This window comes from Peromyscus maniculatus, chromosome 6, assembly GCF_049852395.1.
Source record: "Peromyscus maniculatus bairdii isolate BWxNUB_F1_BW_parent chromosome 6, HU_Pman_BW_mat_3.1, whole genome shotgun sequence".
NCBI classification, from domain to species: domain Eukaryota; kingdom Metazoa; phylum Chordata; class Mammalia; order Rodentia; family Cricetidae; genus Peromyscus; species Peromyscus maniculatus.
Window position 1 is genome coordinate 134,985,488 of NC_134857.1, and position 17,666 is coordinate 135,003,153.

The 17,666-nt window shown below is 41.6% G+C and overlaps 1 protein-coding gene across 10 annotated transcripts in view; it reads right to left on the reverse strand.

The window, feature by feature from the left end:
* The window catches only part of Tnni3k (TNNI3 interacting kinase), a 263,899-nt gene that overhangs the window by 169,304 nt on the left and 76,929 nt on the right, over positions 1-17,666 (reverse strand). For all 10 annotated transcript variants that reach the window (XR_013052441.1, XM_042280190.2, XM_076575282.1 and 7 more), the window contains 4 exons: positions 16,240-16,384; positions 16,053-16,157; positions 12,084-12,178; positions 11,330-11,479 (listed from right to left, as the gene is read on the reverse strand). Coding sequence is in view for 9 of the 10 variants with exons in the window: in XM_042280190.2 (XP_042136124.1) it covers positions 11,330-11,479; positions 12,084-12,178; positions 16,053-16,157; positions 16,240-16,384 (495 nt within the window). In the remaining variant the exon portion in view is untranslated. The remainder of the gene's footprint in view (positions 1-11,329; positions 11,480-12,083; positions 12,179-16,052; positions 16,158-16,239; positions 16,385-17,666) is intronic.

The window sequence follows — 17,666 nt, forward strand, 5'->3', positions numbered from 1 at the left end:
GGGAATCTTGTAAGAGTAAACCAAGACAGCTGGCAGCCTGGACAGTCACCTAATGTTTTTCAGCATTGTTGGTGCATTCAAATTGGCTACAGGCCTAGAGTATCTGACAGACCATTTTCAGAAGCAGGAATTCTGAAAGACCATCTTACGCTGTCTTGGCAGAGTACAGTGGTCGCTTTCCTTGTGTCCCGCTTGTCCAGAAAGGACAGCATTGCATTTGTACTGTCAGCCTTCAAGGCAAGGGCAGTTCTTTGCCCAGTAGACCATTTTGTGCCAAGAAGACAAACTTCCAAATGGAAATGTCTTAGAAGCCCAACATTCTCTCGGGATCAAATTGGTGCAGCCAGAAGCAATTGTGTCTCACGTCAACAGAATTTTAAGTTATTTAAATGCCATATTCTCTAGGTCTAAGAAGTGTTTGATGATTACCTATCTATCTGAAATATATCTGTAGAAGGAATCTTAAAAGTTCTTATTTATAAAATCAAACCCGAGGCCAGTTATTGGGGTTAATGCTGGTAGATCAGAGAGACAGAACAAGCCACAGCTATCTCACCTTGCCAATTCCTCAGCTGGTCCTGTTTTCTCAGACTGGAATCTTCTGTGTCCTCATCCCAAAGGCTCTCAGCTGAATTACTGATCAAAAGCCTGAATGCTTAACCAGCCAAATGCCTAACCAGCCAAAAGCTTCTAGTTTCTGGCCCTCACGCCTTATATATCTTTCTGCTTTCTACCACCACTCCCTGGGATTAAAGGCTGGCTTTCTGGGATTAAAGGCGTGTGTCACCATGCTTGGCTATTTCCAATGTGGCCTTGAACTCACAGAGATCCAGAGGGATTTCTATCTCTGGAATACTAGGATTAAAGGTGTGAGTGCCACCATTTTCCAGCCTTTGTATCTAGTGGCTGTCTGTTCTTTGACCCCAGATAAATTTATTAGAGTACACAATATTTTGGGGAACACAATACCACCACATATATCTATGTATATCTAGAAGACTTAACTAACATGGCTACAATTATGATTATCATAGATGACTAATTATTAATCTATTTTTAATTATCCATTACAATTTTAAATGAGTTACATAAACATAATACCTCAAGCAAGAATAGAAATATATATATACAGTATAACAAAATTAACTTCAAGTTTGTATCAATAAAACTAAAATTTATACCAATGTAAAACATTTTAAACAAGTTGTTCTTTAAAAGTAGGTTCATTAATCTACCCTTTTGTCTTATCATCTCTATATCCTATATATCTATATCACCATAGGACGGGGAAAGGAATGGGATTGAGATGCATGATAAAAATGAGGTGAAGAACAAATAAAAAGAAAGTTGAAAAAAAAGGAACTAGTTGTGGAGATCAGTAAAATGACAGCAGTGACGACACTATCAGCCGGAGTCTGGGACAAGGATTAGAAAAGCCATGGGGATTTGATTACAGAAATCAGGGAAGTGTGTGTGTGTGTGTGTGTGTGTGTGTGTGTGTGTGTGTGTGTGTGTGTGCATGTGTGTGTGTGTGTGTGTGCATGTGCGTTCGTGTGCATGTGTGTGTATGCATGTGTGTGTGCATGTGTGTGTGTGCGTGTGTGTGCATGTGTGTGTGTCTGTGTGTGTGTCTGTGTGTGTGTGTCTGTGCATGTGCGTGTGTGTGCATGTGTGTGTGTGTGCGCGTGTGGGGGGGCGGGAGGAGGAGTAAAGGTAAATGCTGGCAGTCATTCCTCAGACACTATCCTCCTTGATTTTGTCGGGACAGGGTTGTTCATGTGCCTGGAGCTCACCAGGCATGATAGTTATCTTCATCTTCCAGGGACTGGATCACAGTGCACACCACCGTGCTTGACTTATTAATTAGGTCCTCGTGCTTACACAGCAAGCACTTCACCCGCTGATCCGTCTCCTGCCCCGTCTCCAGGGGATTTTTACAGATTTGTGTGTTTCAGTTGCCCAGATCACTAAAGGCACACTCTGTAACACCGACTCAGAGGAATCCAATCTCCAGCAGTGTCACAGGCAAGATTCAGCCCAGTGTCTCAACCGCACTCTCATCATATAAAATCTCGTTTCCCAGAAGCACTGAGAAGTGAGTCAGACAGTTACTTCTGAAGTCTGTCCTTCCAGAGCTTGTCTTCCAGCAGAGAGTCTTGAACCCAGACTGTCAATAAGACCAGAGGCGAAAAGAATTCCTGGCTTACTCTGTCTTCACGTGAGTCAACTCTGTCAAGTGCCTCGGCTTTGAAACCCACCTGCCCTTTCACCTGTTGCTCCTCCGTCACAAGCCAAATGAAAATGCCACCAGCCCTTCAGCACGACTGGAGATTGGCAAGCGTAACTCTTTACCATGGGACTGGGACAGCTCAGATCTCTCACTCTCCTTCCTCTGTTCTTCCCTCCCATCTCACCTGCCATCCCCAGTTCCTCTCCTCCTTTGACTGTTCTTGTGCACCCGCCAGAGGCCGGCTTCAGGTTCTTTCTTCCCAGTGAAGCCTTTCTGACTACTCAGTTTGAGATAATGCCCTTGAACATTTTACTCATTACTACATTTTTATTCTTACTTTGCTGACAGCACTACTTATATGATGTTTTCCATCCATTTTCTTGATTTCAACCTGTCTGTTCATGCTAGAACTATGGCCTTTCTCACAGCATGAAGATGCTGTCGGTATTGCTCATTGCTTCACCTCAGTTCTTGGCACAGGACATGGCAGACTAGCTGCCGATGCATTTCTGTGGAAGGAATAAAGTAATAGGTATGGTAGATACATTGTTGAAATGCACCTCTCCCTCACTGTTCTAGCAATGCTAGTTAGCCATAAAGGAAAATAATTATATCTCTTGTTTGCACCATATGCATTACCTTGATTTTATTTAGCCAAGCTTCATGGAGAAAAGCAGAAGATGCTATGACTGTGTATCCCAGCAATGTCCTGCCACACCCGCAAGCTAGGCAAGGGCTATGTGATGAGTTACAAGCTGACTTGAAAGTTAAGTTGAGTTGATTAAGCAAAGAGAGAAAAAGATTCTGGCCAGAATAAAAATTGCCAGTCCGACTGCTTGTCTACTTTACTATGAGGACTGTCCTAGTTAGCTCTGTCAACCTGACACAGTGTAGAGTTTTCCTTGATTGAGGAATTGCCTAGCTCAGATTGGTCTAAGGGTGTATCTGTGGGGGAATGTCTTGATTATTGGCTGATGCAGAAGGACCCAAGTCATTGTAAGTGGCATTGTTCTTAATGCAATAGTCCTGGGCTGAATAAGAAAATTAGCTAAGCATGAGCCCAGAAGCAAGGCAGAGAGAAAGCCAGCCAACTGGTTTACCTCCTGGCTTCTGCTCTGACTCTCTTATGAAAATTTCACAAGCAGGGCTTCCTCTCAACATTCTTATCCTTCAAGTTCTCATGGCAGAAGCTCATTGAGCATTGAACATTAAATGGCTTTCCCAGCCCAGAGTTGCAAATATTTCTACAGTCCTTCAGTGAAACAGCATGGTCCATCACATTAACACTCCATGCCTAGAACTGATTGCTAGTCTAGTGTCCTTTCTGCTGCTGTGATAAAGCACTCTAACAAAAAGCAATGTGTGGATAACTTTGTTTGGCTTGTACTTCTAGGCCACAATCCATCATTGAGGGATGCTCTCAGACATGCCCACAGGCCTGTCTAATCTAGACAATTCCTCAATTGAGAATTTCCTCTCAGATGACTTGAAACTGTGTCAAGTTGAAAATTAAAACTAACATTGATAGGGACTCTGGAGTTAAGTCAGCTCTTCTACATATAGACATAGCTTCAGAGGCAACAGAATAGTGGTAGTTAGTATTCCTGAAAACATCTCTCATAAGAAGCCCTTTGTTGGTACATGGAACAATTGTCATGTCTAATGGCTCCTTCTTTCTTGATTTCATTTCAGCAAACTTGCCCTGAACTTCTGTTAGGAGTTAGTCAGTGAATTTAACTTGTTTTGGAAGATGAAGACTAATAGCCCCAAAGGCTTGTTGTACAAAAGCTGGCAATTTATTAGGGATGAGGTGTTTCAGGATGAATTGGAAAGTAGAGATACAGTATACAGGCAATAAAAGTGTTAAAAGAGGCATTTATGAGTCTGGGATGCCAGGCAAGACTTTCTGTTAGAGATAATTTGTGTACTTATCATGAAGGTTAAGTGGGAATCAGAAAATTTTTAGAGTATAGAGGTGTGGGAAGAACACTGGAAAGGAAGATGGGATGGCAGGTGTGTCTAGGGATAAAAAACGAGATTTTATTACAGTTGTATTAACAGATGCTGTTCCTCAGTGTCATTACACAGAACAGTGAATCAGGTTTGTAATATGCATGACACAGAGTAGACACTGAGAAAATACTGGTGACCCGGTAGATATGGTGATGGTTGTCACTTGTGGGAATATCCTTATGAAAGTGTCACTGCCAATGGTGCTTTTGAAGCAGGAAGTGCCTTCGGCAATGTGGCAAGCACGACCTTTTCCTGTAGATGGTTGTGTGTCACTGAAAGCTTTTGCATTTTGAATGCTTCCATTAGACTATATAACTGGAGACAGAGATCCAAAAGATATTAAAAGAAAAATGAGTTAATGGTGTTAAAATTAATTGGGCAAAATATAAGAAGGGTTTGAACTAAAACAATGGTAATAAAAATAAAGAGGGAAGGATAGACTCAAATATGCTGAAATGGAGTAAGGGGACTTCTCATTTGAATGGCTATGTGTGCTAGGGGAGGGAAGCTGAAGGAGAAAAGGGTCATGGATTATCCTTGCTTCTGGATTAAGTGACACTGTGGATGGTAGTGAATGGTACCATCAAAAAACAGATGAAGGAGGGATACACAGTAGAGGGGTACTGAGGAGGCCAATGACATTTGATCTTAAGTTCCACATGTTGTTTAGATAGTGAAGTCTAGGGATTAAGTCACCTGTTCGTGTGGTGGTCTGGAGCCTGATGGGGAGCTCAATGAAGAGCTTCCTTTACTAAGCCTGAAAACCCTCTTTTCTTGGTTTTGCTAAGCAAAATCTTAAGTCTTGAGGCTTTTTGTTGTTGTTGGTTTTGGTTTTTCGAGACAGAGTTTTTTTGTGTAGATTTCACAGAGATCCATTTACTTCTGCCTCCCAAGTGGGCCACCACTGCCCTTTTAATGCATTTTGAACCACCAAGCAGTTATGTGACTTGGCATATGCTTTTCGATTTTCAAGTTTTGAATAATGGGCTTGGCTTGGACAAAACCCTTTAGTAGAGTCTCCAAAGGGCTTCTCACATTCTATATGATTATTTTATATATATTAAAGCATACTATGAATGAGGAAAGACTACAGTCCACTTAAGAATAGCAAAGATCACAATCTCCACTCAGGGCCTCTTGCATTCTAAACATATCTGACCTCAGCTCCTGTCAGAATTTGGCAAAGTCAATGATGAATTGTTCACCTTACATTTTATGATGAAAGTGGAGAGAGATTAAAGGATGCACTTGGGGTCATTTGGTAACGGGGTGGTGTTTGTGCTTCCTGCTGCCTCATTTCTCACTGTGTGGTCAAAAATTTGACCTGTGCATTGAGGCAGAGTTCTGTCAGCACCTGCTCTCTGTGAGCACCTGTGTGTCGCAGGCACGAGGGACTTAGCAGATAACTCCCCAATTCTTCATAATGGAAAGATAATGCCGGTTTCAAGAGTCTTTCAGCAAGGCCTGGTGGCTCACCCCTAGACCGCAGACTTGGGGAGCTGTAGTTAATAGGATTGTTTTGAGTACTGGGCCAGCCTGGGATACATACTGAGTTCCAGAGTGGCTTGGGCTACAGAATGAGACTTTACTTAAAGAACCAAAAGAAGAAAAAGTAATTTACTTTGAGTGTTGGACCATATACTTACATAAACATATGCTACATAGATGTAACAAATATAAGTTATGGTCTGCCCACTTAAGTATGCCAATACTTATAGCAATTGCACTTCAGAAAAAGTTTACATATTACCTTTTCATAATAACAGTAAACTCTTTCTATTTAAGTGAAGGCTAGTGCTATTACTTATATTTAAAGGAGTAACTAAATATGTGGAAAGAGAGCTAGTATAGAAATACTCATACACAGATTTAGAAATACCACCTCAAGCTTCTGTTAGTCCTCCCTTCCACTGCTGTTGTTCCCAGTCCACTCCAACACCTACACCAGGCTTGTTAACCACATGCCTGCACTCCCGCATGCTCAGAACTCAGTTGAAAGCTGCTTGAGGAGTTCACTATGCACTGGTGAAAGTTTGCAGAATGGCTCACGAATCCATCATTTCTTACTTCGATTCCCCCCTAGCCTCCACCCTTCGGCTACTTTTTATGGCTAGAATCTGTAGGCACTCATGACTACGAGATTTCATTACTGTTAGTGAGTACACGATAGCACATTTACTATAAATAATTCACACTGTACTCCACTTGTCAGAAGGAATAAACAAAGCATGTATCTCAGGGCAGGAGCCTCAATTTTTATTGTTTTACTCACTTACTACTAATTCTCCAGCCCCAGCTTCCTGTCACTGTGAATTATGGCACCTCTGCTGTATGTAAATATTGCATTGTGGGTAATTAAATATTGGGGAAGGAACCTCTGTAAATTACTTTAACTGGTGTCAGCACCAAAGCAATCTGAAGTTTTTAGTTCTGTTTCTAGTTTGGGTTATTTTCTGACCCTAAACAGTCTGACATAAAGGAGTGCTTTTCGTTGTCAAAGGCAGCCTTTTCAAATCTAACTGCCAGACAAGCTGTGGAGCTATGGGTTCAACTCTAATTGGCTGAGATCTTTTCATTTAGCAGTTTCATCTTTGATGCAATGGATGTAGGATTACGTGCAGATCTTTTCAATGGGTTTTCCATACTGGTGCTTAGGGCAGAGGATCTGAACATAAGCAGGCTGCTGGCTACATCTTCTGGACAATTTAAATTGAATCATACAAGTACTTTGTACCTTAGAGAAAGGGCAGAACAAACCCAAGAGAAACTGCTATCGCTTCACTTTGGGTCAAATTATAGAAAAAGGAGGAGGGAGTCCTGGGAAGGAGGAACACTCTAAATACTGTTAAATTGAAGCTTGGTGGACTCTAGCCAAACATGGTTAATTCTCAACAGAAGATTTCATTGAAAAACTGAGGTAACTAGGGAATTGATTTTGGTCTCCGTGAGTTAAAAGGTTCATCTATATAGACAACATTCATCCTATATGGCCCCCACAAAGCCAGCGTGAATCAACTCTTCAGAATGTATTCCAAAAGAACAAATGACTTTTCTAAAATCTTAAAGTACCCCTGGAGTTACTGTATCAGACTATTGCAGTGAAGGTTAACTAAAATTTAGTTTATGTCAGATGAAGTAGCTTAGAGCCATTAAGTCACAAGGGATATTGAGAAAGATAAAACACTGTTCTAGTCTGTGTGTAGTCTTGGATGAGATATTCGGAACAGGGGTCCCACCTTTTGTCATCGCCACATGATGGTGTCATCTACCAAGTTCATGCTTGGGAATTGGACAACCAAGTGACAGAAACATCACAGAATTATGTCTCATATTGTCTTAAGTAAGTTTGGGGTTTTGTGGGGATCCATATCCATAAACATCCTAGGTCTGACTCCCCTCAGAAGTATCCTTTCAGAGGAACCCTGCTTGTGAAGCCCCTGCCTAGGCCTGGGGTAGGGCAGGGGCCCTGACAAACCAGAGCCATTTCCAAATCCCTTCTGTCCTGTGAGAGTTCTGCATGACCCACAGAAGAGTTCTTTTTGAAAGCCATAATTAATTTGGTGAATCCTTCTCCAAAGGACAGAAGAAGCACGTCTTTATTGAAAACAAACAGAAACTGTCCTGCTGACAGCAGTAACAAGGCCATTTCAGTCTTCACAGAGCACATGAAAACAATGCCGGAGAAAACAGCAACAATGTCATCTTGCTGGTCTGACTTGCTCTGCCCCAACATATGCAAACCATCCATCTGTCTCCTGGGTACTAACATTCAGTTTGCTAAAGTTCACAGTAATTATGGGAATCCATGCTGGTTCCTGGCACTTTAGTTGGACAAATAGAGGTGACATATACGACCAGTTCTGCAGAGATGAGTGGGCAGGCACACTGAACTACAGGGTTTCTGCTGTAAAGAAGTCTCAGGAGCTGTGCAGTGATTCATCGTTTTGTAAGGAGTTGATTCAAACAAAATATAAAATAAATAAAGCCAGATTTCGACTATCACTCTTAATCAACTGAAAACAAACAAAATCAGGCCCAGTGAAAAGAAATCTGAAACAGCAATTCCAGAGCAGCTTTCTGGAAGACTAATGCTTGGTAAACACTGTGGCTCTGAATCTCACAGCCCTTGAGAAAAGCTGTCTGAGAATTCATGAACAAACATGGCATGTTGAGCAAAAGGAATCAGTGAGGCCTCCCAAGCTTCAAACTGTGGAAGATTCACCAGTTGATACTTAAAGATAGAACTACTTAGAGTTTCATAATTCAAAGCAGAAGGCCATGGTACTTTACAGCAGTGTGTTCATAGCCACCAAAACACACACACTACACTTACAAGTGAATTCCATGACACGGTATTCTTTAAAGCTCTAACCAAATGTCCATGGTTGGTAGAATATTTAAATGAGTTGTGATTCTGCCTCAAAACATTACAATATGCAGTAATATGAATGGACAGTCTACAGCTGCTTGTAAAGAGATGGGTTGATCTTGCAAATCGTTGGTCAACAGAAGCCAGATACAGTGGAGTATACCATAACATTCCAGTCCATAAATCAGAAAAAGAAGCTGTGGCACACTCTTTCAAAAGGGATAGGAAGAGAAGGTCAGTAGTGTTTCTGGGGCTTGAGTGCTGGTAAATTTTTTCATTTGGGTTCTGGATGGGTGTAAGAACTCACTGAGCTATGTAGGAGGGGCTTGTGCAAGGATCTATGGTGTTTCATCTCTATTTTACTGACTCACCCATGTAAAAGTAATCCTGCATAATTTTCACTAGCAATCTCCAGACCTGTGTATTTTCCTGTCTCCGAGCTTGCAAAGTCTCCTGTTTTCATCCTTCAAACTTCATATCTCCTTTTGCTAATGGACTTTACCCTATTTCAGGCACAAAACTTTTTAGATCAACTTGGCAGGCTGAGAAAGCCTACAGCTTGGTAATTTTGCTTGTCAGCATGATGTTTGAGGATTCTCACATTAAAAATGAGAAACCTATTTTTATATATACTTTAAACATCCTAAAAATGCACAGAGGAAACCAGGATAGGGGGATCAAATAGGGAGGGGGATGAGAGAGAAGGGTAGAGGAGGGACTACACGGAGGGACAACTGATACTAAAGGCCATTAGAAAAACCAGATGGAAACCTACTACTGTAGAAGCATCCTAAAACATCGACGTATACGAAAGCAATCTAAATCAAACCAGCAAATAATAGGGAGACAATGACCAAACAGACATTTTAAGACATCTTGAAACCTCAAGTGCCAGGAACTTGTTATTTCTTATTGAGTTGTTGACCAAAGGAGTCCCATGGGAACCCCCAAATATCACATCTTATTGCCAAGGCTATTGGTTATTTTGCATAACATGGTAGTAAGGCCTTATGGCTGAAGACAACACTTACTTATGTCATCCAACATGGAAAAATCAAGTTTTTCCCAACTAGAAGCTCCACATTTCTGACAAGCATTCATGGAGCTTTAAGGTACTTTACTGGAGGAGAGAGGTAATCACCAATTACCTAACCTAAAAACCCTGTGACCTACAACAGTGACCTGTCTGCAAGATATATTGGCCCAATCATGTTACAAATGTTATGGGAGTGATCAATCACTTTTTGATTGGATTTAAGGCACATTCCATGAGAGGGAACCCATGCCTGACACTGCTTAAGTGGCCAAGAAGCTGATGCTAGATAGGTCATGGGCCTACAGGAATACCTACTACTGTCATTCTGCTAAAGGAACATGGTAAAAATTACTCCTAATGATATATGGCTATACACATAGATTGGTGCCTTTCAATGAATACCAGAGAAGCTTCTTGATGTGGAAGATTGAAATTAAATTAATATACACCCACAACTGGACATTGTGCCGAGAGTGAGAGATTTGAGTACTCAGCGCTATGTGGAATGTCTTCATCAAACCTCTCCCCTCAGACCCCGGGGATCAATACAGAAGAGGGAACAGAAAGATTGTAAGATCCAGAGGTAATGGGTGATTACAAGGAAGCAATGTCTTCCAGACACAACAGGACAGACACACATATGAACTCAGAGATTATGGCAGCTTACACAGACCTGCACAGGTTCAAGCTCAACAAGTTCCCAGCACTGAGAGGAGGATGTGGCCACGGAGTTACACCCCTAACCAAGAAGCTATTTACAATTGGTACACAGTAGTAAAAGGGAAATAGGTTTTCTCCGATTGAGAAATTGGGTATATCAACCATACTCCAGGACAGACCCCATACTTACTACCCACTTCGGTGTGTGACCTCAAATCCTTTTAATGATGAGGTAAACCCTTTTGATGAATGTGAACAGCCCCATTGGCTTCCACCACCCCAAAGGCTGGGAGTGGCATTGCATCACACTGGAGACCAATAACAGAGAAGTCCTTGCATGGTTGTAACCAGCCTAGCCAATGTTCCCATCAATACATTTGGAAAATGTTGCCGTTATGACTTTATTTTGTCCTGTTTCTACAAAAACTTGATGAGATTATTACCACATTGTAATGTGGTATTTGGAATAACCTAAATCTGTTTTTCTGGGTCACAGCAACTCAATTTGGCTCTGGAATAAACTTTTCTTATTCTTTTTAAGGTGAGAGCTGTGTGTTTTGTATATTTTCTTCCTTGCTTTATTGTAACACAAATGTTCTGAGTAGGATTTAAACTAAAAAATGTTCCATATATATATATATATATATATATATATATATATATATATTCTGAAAATTTAGATCTACATCAATATTTCCTCTAAGATACAGAAACCAGCTGTAAGACCACTCTGCTATGGTCACCTATCTTAGTCCTGTTTATCTAGAGCCTAGAATTGCAGCAGCCCAGTCCCTTTTCATTGTCAATGCTGAGAATACATCAGCTCATTTGCAGCCCAGAAGTTGCTTTCTCTAATAATGGTCTGTTAGACTCTTTGATCCAGGTCCCCAGAGCTTTACACACAATCTACAGAGAAAGTGGGAGGGTAAGTCATGTAAGCAAAGGGATTATTGATGCATTGGCATAATCTATGCACACAGTTCAATGTGTCACTGCAGAGATGCAATGATTAAAAACATACCTTTTTCATAAGCCCACATCAAACATGTCTGCTCATCCTTTTCACCACTAGACCTGCTGGGATCACAGGCAACTAGATTCATATCAGCACCATTATCCAGTAGGAACTGAACCAGGCGAATGTGGCCATGGTAGCAAGCAGAGTGCAATCCTGTGATGGAAAAGAACAAAAGAAGGAAAAGAAGAAAGAAGAACAGGTGCTTTGATATCAAAAGAGTCATCCTTACAAACAGGATTGTTTCTAGAAATATAAAGCCATACTTGATATGTGATGAGAAATTATTTTTATTATTGAGAAAACAAGTGATATGTTCAGCAATAGAGGTATCCTAGTCTAGGCAGTTTCTATATTGACTATATTTATTCACAATATGTTTTATTTTTTATTCCTAAAACTATAGTAGTGGTCAAGAACAAATATTATTGCCTTTACAAAAAAAAAAAAACTCAAGAGTCCAGTCAGTATTTTTCTTGAACACCAAACCAATGGCAGAGAGATGTCATCAACCTTTCACAATTCTAGCTACACAGGTTGCAAGACTGTATGTAGATTTTTAAACCAACAGTGGAACTGAACAAAACTCAATCTGATTTTTGTTATTGGCATTTACCATTAATTCTAAATTATTCTAATTGATAATAATACCTTGGCCTCTGGGACTTGACCATTCTCAATATGCTGTTCCCCTTGGATCAACACTGTTCTTGATAACTGACAGGTCTGTGTATACATGGTGTTCTCGATACAGTCTTACCTGTGTGCCCATCTCTTCCTCGGTGATTAATGTTCACAGCATTCTGATCAAGAAGAAATTTTACCAGGTCAATGTTCTTGCCATAGGTACAAGCACTGAAGAAGTACAAAATGAGAAAGATAGAGGGTCCTTATGTGTTGAGTCATGTCCCTGAGGAACTCCTAATTCCAAGGATTTCAGTGTGGACTGTATTTAGAGATATTGTCTTCCAAGATGTAGTTGAAGTCCAGTGGGATCCTTAGAGTAGATACTAATCTAATAAGATTGGTGTCCTTATGGGAAATGGAACTTGGGACAAAGATTACACAAGCAGAAGGTTGGGCACAGCAAAGTAGAGAGAAGTTGACCATCTTCAATCCCAAAAGAACATCTGCATAGGAGGTCAGAGTAGTTAGTACACAGATCCTATAGATCTGAAAGTGTGAGGTGATCCATCACTCTTGTTTAGGTCACACAGGTTGCTATATGCTAATATGGGAACCATTACAAATGATATAAACTTGGTTAATCCTGGCCAGTTTAATACTGGTGTGTGTAGAAAAGTAACAGAGAGATAGGCTAGGAAGAGAGAGGGGGGGGGGGAAAGTGAAGGAAAAAGCAACAGAGCCCCTGTAAGCACTGCTTAACAGCTGGAGCAAAGCAAAGGAGTGGGTGAGATTCCTAGAATTGGTTCACATGTTCCCCATGCTGTCAGTTCACCTTTACTCTAGCAGATACAAGCAAGACAGTAAAATGCAAATTCCAGACAGGTCCATAGAACTTTTATCGAACTGAGGTGACCATCTGAAATTAATCCCCAGGAAATGATTCCTTTCTCAAGGGCTCAGTGATGAAAGAGTAGGTGCTGCAGGTTGTTACTGTCCCAGGGAGCATGTCCACACACTAGCCTGGAACGTGTTCTGACCTCTGAGCTTCAGTTTCCATTTCCCCCCTCTGCTTGCTCCACACTGTTAAAAATTCAAATGAATCCATGCTATGGTGTCATGACACAAACCAGTGCATCCTCGTGATCATTTCTTTCAGCTGGAGGGGACACTGACATATTTAAGGACCCAAAGGAATTAAGGTTTTTATTCTTCTCTCTTTTATTACATCCTGACCACAGATTCTATTCTCTCCTTCCTCCCCTCCCTGAAGTCTCTTACTCGCCGCTTCCCTCTCCCCCAGATCCATCCTGACTCCAGCTCCCCTCAGAAAAGAGCAGGCCTTCCAGGGACATCAACCAAATGTGCCATAACAAGCTGCAGTAATACCAGGCACATACAATCACATCAAGACTGGATGAGACAACCCAGTAGGAGAAAAAATGTTCCACAAGCAGGCAAAAGAGTAAGAGCCCCTGCTCCCACTGTTAGGAATCTTACAAGGACACCAAGCTACAGAGTCATAACATATGTAGAGAACCTAGGTCAAACCCCTACCAGCTTTCTGATCTCTGAGAGCCTCCGAGTCCTGGTCAGTACATTCTGTGGGCCCTGTTCTTTTGGTGTCCCTGACCCCTTTGGTTCCTCTGATCCTTCCTTCTCCTCCTCTGTAGGACTCCTAAGCTCTGCCTAATGTTTGGCTGTGGGGTCTGCATCTGCTCTCATCGGTTGCTGGATGAAGCCTCTCTGGTCTCTTTGATGATTATTCTGCTAGGCTCCAGTCCCAGAACACTCTGCAGGCAGGACAAACTGTAGGTCAAAGGTTTTGTGGCTGAGTTGGTGTCCTAACCCCTCCACTTGAGTCCTTGACTGGTTGCAGAAGACAGCCCATTCAGGCTCTGTGTCACCCATTACTAGGATTCTTTGCTACGGATAGGCTCATAGAGTCCATGGAGTTTCCATTGACTAGGTTTCCACCTTGCCCTTGAAATGCGCCCTAGTTCCAGTCATTTCTCCCTTGCCACTCGATCTCTCCTGTTCCCAACCCCACCTGCCCCTAGTCGATCTACAAAATCTACTATTTTTACCCTTCCCAGGGAGATCCTTGCATTCTCCTTTAAGCCTTTCTTGTTACTTAGACTTTATGGGTCTGTGGACCATAGTATGATTATCTTCCACTCTATAGCTAATAACATACTGTGGTTGTCTATTTGGGTCTAGGTTATCTCACTTAGGATGATTTTTTTCTAGTTCCATATATTTGCCTCAAAATTTCATGATGTCATGGTTTTAACAGGTGAGTAATACTTTATTGTGCAAATATATCACATTTACTTTACCCATTCATTGGATGAAAGATATCTAGATTGTTTCCAGTTTCTAGCTATTATGAATAAAGTTCCTATGAACATAGTTGAGCAAGTGTCCTTATGAAAGGATGGAACATCCTTTGGTTATATGCCCAAGAGTAGTACAGTTGGGTCTTGAGTTAGATAGATTCCCAGTTTTCTGAGAAAATGCCATATTGATTTCACATCCAATTAAATGGAGAGAAACTCACAGCAATTCCACTAAAATAAGGAACAAGACAAGGCTGTCTGCTATGAGATGTTCTCTATGCTGTGAATGTGTTGCTCTGATTGGTTAATAAATGAAGTGCTGATTGGCCAGTAGCCAGGCAGGAAATATAGGCAGGACAAAGAGAGAGGATTATTCTGGGAACAAGAAGGCTAAGTCAGTAGACACTGCCAGCTGCTGCCATAAGAAACAGATATTAAGATACTGGTAAGCCACGAGCCATGTGGCAACTTATAGATTAAAAGAAATGTGTTAATTTAAGATGTAAGAACTAGATAGCTAGAAGCCTGCCACAGCCAAACAGTTTATAAGCAATATAAGTGTCTGTGTGTTTATTTGAGTCTGAGTGGCTATGGCCCCAGGTGGGACTAGAGCCACCTCAAACTGAGACAAAATTGGTCCTTCCTCACTTAGCTGCTCCATTTATTTATTTGGCCACAGAAATACAAAGAACAGCTTATAGATACTTAGATTTTCTTTAGCTTTAAAAGGATTTATAAAAATTAAATGAGGTAATGGACACAATAACCTGGAGTGTAATCACTGCTTCCTCCTTAAGTGGTAATTTTTCTTGGCAACTGGTTTGGCTGTGAAAAGGCAAATCTTTGGTTTTATGCTCTATTTGAAGGGTTGCTGCCTGACATAGAAGCACAAGGTTATTGTTATTTTAGAATTAACAATGTTTTCCTTTCTATTATTTACCAACACACACCAAACAATATGGGGACAACAACTAAGTCTGGAATACCATTTTTAGAGGTTGCAAATTAGCTGAGAAATACATAATGGTTAAGTAAAGGATCTTTCTATTTGAGATTTATTAAATTCAAGGCATTATTTTCATAGTAAAATGACAACCCTCTAGGGCTCCTAGTGTTGTGAGGCACCCATCCTCCCCCTGATGGCCCAGAAGCTGCTGTGGTCTGAGTTACCAGCAGCCCCTGGCTTTGTTCCCTTGCCGAGTTCAGGTGCATCTTTCCCAATCCCAGCTGACCCTGCAGGATGCTTTCCTAAGCACATTGGCAAGAAAAGAGCTACATCCTAGGTATCCCAACGCCATCCTGACTAGGCTTTTAGCAGCTGACAGATGGATATCCTGGGTAGACACATTTGCACATAAGGTTTAGAAAGTGAGGGAGAAAGTGTCATATTTGATGCTGATGAATCCTAGTAATGAGATTCTTGTCAGAGGAGGATTATGGGTACAGCCCCTTTTGGCAGCTTTTCACAGAGTGAGGAGCAATATGCTTACAGATGTTGATAGGCCTGTTGCCTTGGCAACATCAGTCCCTGTCTTTGTGCCTCCAGCTGGAAATGCGGCATCTGGCTCTAGCCCCATCTGCAATACTGATGGCGGTGTCTGCCTCCACCTTTCCTTCCTGCATCCAGCTAGACTTCTTGTCCTTTGCCTGCCTCCGCACTCACTCGCTAATAGCAACATCTGCCACTATTTGTTATGGCTTTGTGTATGTGACTTTGGCTGCATGGTGTCAGCCAAGCTCAGTGGCTAGTACCACATATTCTTTACCTGTGAAAGGCTGTCTCACTGAAGATGTTTTCCTTAGTCAGACTTTCAGTTCCTGTTACATGAATAATTTCCTTTGCAACTTCAAAATTTCCATTATAGCATGCCCTGGATGGGAAGAAAATATTTTGATTTTTTTGACAAGTAAGAGGACATGAGTTGGACATGAGAAATGCTAGGTCATACTCACAGGTGCAAAGGAGTGTCACCATAGATGTTAACAACGTGAGGCTGAACCTCCAAGTCACTTTGGAGCAAGTAGTTCACAATGCTGTGGTGTCCAAAGCGAGAACAGAAGTGCAGGGGGACATGGTCCTCATTGTCCTGAGCATTCACTGCAGTTGGTAAAAAAGCACAGATGTGTCATCTGGAATTCATTCTTTCTCATCCTTTATATGCACAGTGCCATGCGCTTTGCCTAAGTGCCTAAGATACTCTTGGAAATTGCCAATTACTGTTTATAATAGAGGAAATTAAGTGCAACCAATTAAAAACGTTATAATTCTATTCTATTGCCACATCAGATAGGCTTTCCTCTAGTGCCCATAAATTCTATGGAATACAACTAATCAAATTTGTCTTGCACTGGAGAAACCTATATGCATCCAAAGCACCTGTGGCCTCATTCCTGTCAGTATCCCTTCCAATTGACCCCCATTTTCCTCTGAAGGATTTTAACTTTGAAAGTTCTGGACTGTTGAGATAACTCATTGTATAAAGGCATCTGCAGCTAAGCCTGTGGACCTGAGTTCTATCGCCAGGCCCCACATGGTTGAAAGACAAAACTAACTCTTATAAGTTGTTCTCTGGCCTCCTCACAGAAGCTATGGTTCATGCCCCACCTCCCCTTGTCCATGTAACTTAAAATCTTTAAGTTAAAGATCCCACTGGGGCACTGGATGGGAGGTGCTGTACTCCCCATCTGGGAATCACAACACTGCACAAGAGGAGAAGCATTTAGATGAGGATGCTCAAAGGCAGATCTCTGGTTTCTCCTTGAACGATACAGTGCTAAGCACAGTGAGGTTACCTGTGCTGCCTTGGGATTATTCTCAGCAATGGTCGTTCACTCCCCACACTTCTCCAGCTCAGACACCTTTGTATGGCATCTTTAAATCAACTCACCGCATCAGACTCTGACTTTGACACAGGAATGTAGGCCAAGTCTATCCTGGCAATATGGTCATTAGTGACAATAATGTCACCCAGTTTCTATTGGTAGCAATTACAATCACAGGATCAGGGTCCTGACTGGTTGTTTCTAGAAGCCCAACGTCTGCATGTGTCCCCATAGGACCCTTTTGGGGTGTGACATTGGAGATGCTTCTTTGCTGCGAGAGCTCTGGGCCTGACTTTTTTCTTTGCTCTGGAGTAGACACTGGGTGCTATTTGATATTTTCTCTAGTTTCCTTTCAGAAAACACAATGATGAAATGCAGTTTGGGGAGGAAAGGATTTATCTTATATTTCCAAGTCAAAAATCTACTACTGAGGAAACTTAGGACAGGAACTCAAGTAGGAAATGAAATAGACACTGTGGGAGAATGGTTCTTACTGGCTTGATTCTGGCTCATGCTTAAATAGCTTTCTTTGACATCCCTAGGACCAATGTCCCAGG